General features: G+C 50.3%; 1 protein-coding gene across 1 annotated transcript; it reads right to left on the reverse strand.

The window, feature by feature from the left end:
- Positions 1 to 2,079: 2,079 nt before the first annotated feature.
- Positions 2,080 to 4,285, reverse strand: LOC140178622 (uncharacterized). Its single transcript, XM_072215823.1, has 4 exons — positions 3,938 to 4,285; positions 3,571 to 3,654; positions 3,007 to 3,279; positions 2,080 to 2,760 (listed from the first exon to the last, which is right to left on the reverse strand). The coding sequence occupies exons 1-4, from the start codon at positions 4,283 to 4,285 to the stop codon at positions 2,080 to 2,082; spliced, it is 1,386 nt and encodes a 461-aa protein (XP_072071924.1).
- Between the last annotated feature and the right edge of the window lie 1,626 nt (positions 4,286 to 5,911).

Below are 5,911 nucleotides of genomic sequence, written 5' to 3' on the forward strand. Positions count from 1 at the left end.
CGATTCGCCGACCGTTCCGAATTGGATGTGGGTGTACGAGGCGATGTTCACCCGTCTTGGTGTTAGGCTCCCTTTTTGTTCAGCAACTATTGAGTCGGTGCTCCGTGGCGCCTTCCCAGCTGCATCCGAACAGCTGGGCGGCGATACGGTCTTTTGAGCTTGTCTGTGAGTTTCTGGAGCTTCCTGCTTCGGTGAATGTTTTTCTTTTCCTCTTTTTGTGTGCCCTTCCGACTAAGGAGGGGAAACACAAGAAGGGGTATATGTCTTTTCGGGCTCAGCCCCATCGTCGGGTCTTCGGTCTGTATGAAGATTCTTTTCATGGGTTTAAGAGCGGGTATTTTAAGGTTTGTCCTGCGAGTGGGCATCATCCGTTCTGGTTGACGCTAGAGGGTGCGCGGCGGTTCCCCACTTATTGGAATTTTGGGGCGGGACCGTCCATTCTTACTCGGGTGACCCAGGATTTTTTGACTGCGGAAGATCGGGATGTCGCTCTTGTTTTGTGGCAGTTTTTTGGTGAGTGCCCTCTTAATCCTCGGGACGTGATGGGTGACCCGGTTGCTTGTCGGTCTTATGTTGGTGTGTGAGCCTCTTCTCCCCCCCTTTTTTTTTTGATTTCTGAGTTGGGTGCTTAGCTTTTTCTTTCTTTTGATCTTTTTTGCAGTTGAGATGGCTGGAGGTTTGACGACTCTTGCGAGGTTGAAGGCTCAGTTGTCCCAGGGGACTTCTTCTGGTGGTACTCCCTCTACTCCGGTCTCGCGACCTAGTGATGACGCGAGAACTGTCTCTGAGGGTCTCACATTGACTGGAGGTGGGACCGAAGGGTCAGATCGGGGTGTGGCGATTGATGATGATGTGGTCGAGGTGTCGCCGGGGGGTGCTTCCCATAAGCGAAAGCGGTTAGAAGAGGATGATAGTGAGAACTTGGTGGAAGAGGATGGTGCAGTTCCGTCGGTGATGGATCATCGTTTCGACGCTCCGGCTTTCATTGATGAGTTCCTTATGCCAGGCACGGAGGATTTTTTCCGTGAATGTGATGTTACTTTTCAGGCTAAGTCTCTCTATCATTCCTTCCTTCGCTCTGCTGTGATTGTCCGGAAGGCCGAGCCCGTAATGACTCAGGTGGGTCTTTTGGACAAAAAACTCCGTCAGTCTCAGGCCGAGATTACGAGGTTGAAGGGTTTGCTCATGGATGCTGAGTCGGCGAGGGAGCGGGCAGTGAAGTCATCTGAAGAGTCTGGTGCTGAGATCCTTCGCCTTTCCAAGGTTGAGACTTCTCTTTTGTCTCAACTTGGGGAAGAGCGAAGGAAAGCTTCAGATGCTGAATCTCGAGTGGCCGTGCTTTTGGCCGATGTTGATTCGCTAAAGGAGGAGGTGGCCGGCTTGAAAGCGGAGGCCGTGGTTTTAAAAGAGGAAAAAGCTGTGTTGCTTGCCGATGTGAAGGAAGTTGTTGCTGCTACCGAGGAGACGATGAGGGCTCAAGCTTTAGTGTTGGCGCCCGGTGCGGATGTGTCTGTGATGGGAGCTTTCAAGACTATTCGTGATGGCGAGATTGTCGACCTTGAGTAGTTGTAATTATGAACTTTGTTTTGGATTCTGTTTTTATGGATTTTGGCCGTGTGGCCATGTAATCGTGACTTGAAGTTCGTTTTATGTTTTTATGGATTTTGGCCGTGTGGCCGTGTGATCGGGACTTGAAGTTCATTTTATGTTGCTTGGGCCGTTTGGGCCTTTTTGTATATTCCGTTTTAAGCCGTTCTTTCTTTATCCCGTCTGTTTGGGTTAGCGGACCATCGTGAGGTCAAATTTTTGTGGATATCCGTATCTAGGGCCCGGGGGGTGATCGGTCCCCCAGTTTTGGCCGTGTGTTTATTCCGTGTTTAGGAAAATAGCTTTCATGGAATTTCATTGATGGTTGGGCCTCGTTAAAACCCTCTGTTTATGGCGGGAAAGAGTATCCGGGATTAATACTTAAAAGAAAAAAAGACGAAAATTTGCTGTACAGAAGACTAAGGTAAATAAAATAAAGCAGGAAACAAATAGGGAAAGTACAAAGTTAAGGGATGACCTAGGGGGGTCAGCCTAAGTGTGGTATCGTCGTAAGTTGGCGGCGTTCCATGTTCTCGGGACTTCGTCGCCGTTTAGCCGTTCGAGCTTGTATGCTCCCTTTCCGATTACCGCTTTGATTCTGTATGGTCCTTCCCAGTTGGGGGTGAGTTTTCTTTCACCCGGGGTTGGAGCTCCGATGTCGTTTCGGCGTAGGACGAGGTCTTCGGGTACGAATTCTCTTCGGACGACGCCGTGATTGTACCTTAGACTGATTCTTTGTTTTAGGGCTAGTTCCCTGATGTGGGCTATGCTTCTTACCTCGTTAGTGAGGTCTCGCTCTGCCTCTTCGTCGTGACCCCCGACCGTTCTCCTTGGGCTAGGGTCTCCTATCTCTACTAAGATGACGGCTTCCACGCCGTATGTTAGTCGAAAAGGGGTTTCCCCAGTGGCCATTTGGGGGGTTGTTCGATACGACCATAAGCCTGAGCCGAGTTCGTCGGCCCACAGCCCCTTGGCTTCGTCGAGTTGCTTCTTTAGTCCTTTGACAATTATTTTATTTGCGGATTCCACTTGTCCATTTGTTTGGTGGTGCTCTACCGAGCTGAAACGGTGGGATACATGCAAACCTTTTAGGAATTCTCTGAATTTCCTATCGGTGAATTGGGTTTCGTTATCCAAGATGACAATCTCGGGGATCCCGAACCGGGTTAAGATCTGTCGCCAAAGGAATTTTCAGCATTGGGTCACCATGATGGAGGCTAGGGGTTCGGCCTCGATCCATTTAGTGTAATAGTCTATGGCGACGATGAGATGCCGGAGTTGTCCGGGTGCCGTAGGGAAAGGCCCGACGAGGTCGATCCCCCAAGTGCCGAACGGATGCTCTGCCGATATGATGTTGAGCTGGTGCGGGGCGGCCTGGTGGATATTGGCGTGCCTTTCACATTTATCGCAGTTTTTTACCAACTGCATGGAGTCCCGGATAACCGTGGGCCAGAAGTAACCTGCCCTGATGATTTTTTGGGCTAGGGTTTTACCTCCGATGTGGTGGCCGCAACAACCTTCATGGATTTCGCGGAGTATGTACTCCGTGTCCCCGGGTTCGACGCATTTGAGCAGGGGTTGCGAGAATCCGCGCTTGTATAGGTGTTCTGCGACAACTGTGTAGTTGGCGGCTTCCCTTTTTATCCGTTTTCCCTCTTTGGGGTCTTCTGGTAGTGTTCCGTCGAGGAGGTACTGCAGGATAGGGTAGGTCCATGATCCTTGGCTGGAGAGTGTCAGATGAGCGTTAGTCGTTGTCGATATGGACGGCGACTTGATGACTTCCTGAATTAGTGATTTGTTGCCGTGTCCTGGTTTGGTACTGGCTAGTTTGGAAAGTAGGTCTGCCCTGGCATTTCGTTCCCTAGGGACGTGTTGTATGGTAACGTGCACGAATCCTTCTTTCAGTTCGTTTACCTTGGCGAGGTATTATTGGAGTAGGGGATCTCACGTCTGGGAGTCTCCGTTAATTTGGGAACTGACTACCTGTGAGTCAGTACTCACTTCCAGGACCTTTGCTCCGACTTCCTTGGCTAGGGCTAGGCCTACCAGGAGGGCTTCATATTCTGCCTGGTTGTTTAAAACTGGGAACTCGTATCGTACTGATTGTTCGATCGTGACCCCGTTTTGACTTTCGAGTATGACTCCGGCGCCTCCAAAGGTGACGTTTGATGAGCCGTCGACATGTAGTTTCCATGATTCAGGGAGTGGAATCTCCCGAGGTCATCTTAGCGATGAAATCGACCATGGCTTGTGCTTTGATTGCATTTCGGGGTTCGAACTTGATCTAGAATTGGGACACTTCGATAGACCACGCTCGCATTCTTCCCGCTAGGTCGGGTTTTTGTAGTACCTGTTTAACCGCTTGGTCCGTTTTGATCGTCACTGGGTGAGCCTGGAAGTATTGTCGCAGGCGCCGGGAGGCTGTGAGGAGTGCGAAAGCTAACTTTTCTAGGCGCGAGTAGCGAGTTTCCGTATTTTGCAAGACTTTACTTATAAAGTATATGGGTTTTTGTTCTTTCTTCTTGTTTTCACGGATAAGTGCCGCTGCGAGTGCTTCTTCCGATATGGAGAGGTATAAGTAGAAGGTCTCCCCCGTTTGGGGTTTGGCGAGAACTGGCGGTTCTGCTAGGACTTTCTTGAAATGTTGGAATGCTTCCTCGCATTCCGTTTCCCATTTGAAGGGGGCTCTTTTTTTCATCAGCCTGAAGAAGGGGATTGCTTTTTGAGCGGATGCTCCGAAAAAGCGGGATAGCGCCGTCAGTCAGCCGGTGAGCTTTTGGATGTCGTTAAGGTTTCTTGGGTTTGTCATCTCAAGGACGACGCGACATTTCTCCGGGTTTGCTTCAACTCCGCGTTGTGTGATCATAAAGCCGAGGAACTTCCCTGCCTCCATCCCGAAGGCGCATTTTGCCGGATTGAGTCGCATTTAGTGCTTTCATAGGGTGTTCATTATGACCTTGAGGTCGCTGATGAGTTGTTTGCCGGATTCTGTCTTGGCGAGCATGTCGTCTATGTAGACTTCTAATTTTGTTCCCGACAGGTTCTAGAATATCTTGTTGACGAGCCGTTGGTACGTGGCTCTGGTGTTCTTTAGGCTGAAGGGCATGACTGTGTAGCAGTATGTCCCGTCGGGGGTGATGAATGCTATTTTTTCCTCGTCGGGTCGGTGCATAGGTATTTGATTATAGCCGGAGTATGCGTCCATGAAGCTGAGGTACCGGTGTCCAAATGTGGCGTCTACCAATCCGTCGATGTTTGGTTGGGGGAAGGCGTCTTTTGGATAGGCTTTATTGAGGTCCGTGTAGTCAACGCACATTCGCCATTTCCCGTTGGATTTCTTAACTAGCACGACATTCGCCAGCCACGTTGTGTAAGGTAGTTCCCTGATGAAGTTTGCTTCGAGCAGGGCTTTTACCTGTCTTTTGACCTCGGCTGCTTGGTCTGGGGACATTTTTCGTCTCCTTTGTGCCACAGGTTTGGCTTTGGGATCTACGGCTAGCCGGTGAGACATTAGGTCGGGGTCTATTCCGGGCATGTCGGCTGGTGTGAATGCAAACAGGTCCCTGTTTTATCTCAGGAACTGGGAGAGATCTTCTTTGAGGTCATATGGGAGATTCCTGTTGATGAAGGTGTATTCGTCTTTGGTTTGCCCTACTTGTAGCTTTTCCATGTCGCCTTCTGGTTCTGGCCTGGGTTGGCCGTCTTGCCGGGCGTCCAGGTCGGCTAGGAATATCCCAACTGTGTCGCGAGATTTTTTCCGTAAAGCTAAGCTGGTGTTGTCGCATTCTGCCGTGATTTCCCGGTCTCCGTGGATGGTACCAATGGAGCCATCTTCCGTTGTGAACTTCATAAGGAGGTATTTAGTAAAGATGACGGCGGAGAAGTCATTGATTATTTTTCTTCCGAGGATGACGTTGTAGGCAGTGGAGTCTTTTAGGACCACAAACTCGGATAGAATCGTCTTTCTTTGGTTGCTGGACCCTATGGTAAGGCGGAGGGTGATGGAACCGTCTGGTTTGAGAAAGTTGTCACCGAGTCCCGTGATGCCGTTGCGGTGCGTTTGGAGGTTGTTGTTGTGGAGCCCGAGTTTGTCGAAGGCTCCTCGAAAGAGGATATTGGAGTCTGCACCGGTATCCACCAGTATTCTTCGTACCAGTCTTGTTCCGATTTTTGCCGAGATGATGAAGGGTGCGTCTTCGGCCGAGGTGCCGTGCTGGCAGTCCTTGTAAGGTCCCACATCGGTTGGGGAGGAGAACGAAGCATGCCTTATAAGGGTGTGGATACCTCTCCCTAGCATGACGCGTTTTGACGAGTGAGTGTGGGG

Source organism: Arachis hypogaea, chromosome 14 (assembly GCF_003086295.3).
Source record: "Arachis hypogaea cultivar Tifrunner chromosome 14, arahy.Tifrunner.gnm2.J5K5, whole genome shotgun sequence".
NCBI classification, from domain to species: Eukaryota; Viridiplantae; Streptophyta; class Magnoliopsida; order Fabales; family Fabaceae; genus Arachis; species Arachis hypogaea.

What these genes read in the sequence shown, in the direction of transcription:
- LOC140178622 (XM_072215823.1), bottom strand. Translation starts at nt 4,285, where the DNA reads ATGAAAAAAAGAGCCCCCTTCAAATGGGAAACGGAATGCGAGGAAGCA. An exon ending in CGGACCAAGCGGTTAAACAG is followed by an intron (nt 3,655 to 3,937) that starts GTACTACAAAAA and finishes TTAAACAACCAG; the next exon opens with GCAGAATATGAAGCCCTCCT. An exon ending in TCCGGGACTCCATGCAGTTG is followed by an intron (nt 2,761 to 3,006) that starts GTAAAAAACTGC and finishes CTTTGGCGACAG; the next exon opens with ATCTTAACCCGGTTCGGGAT.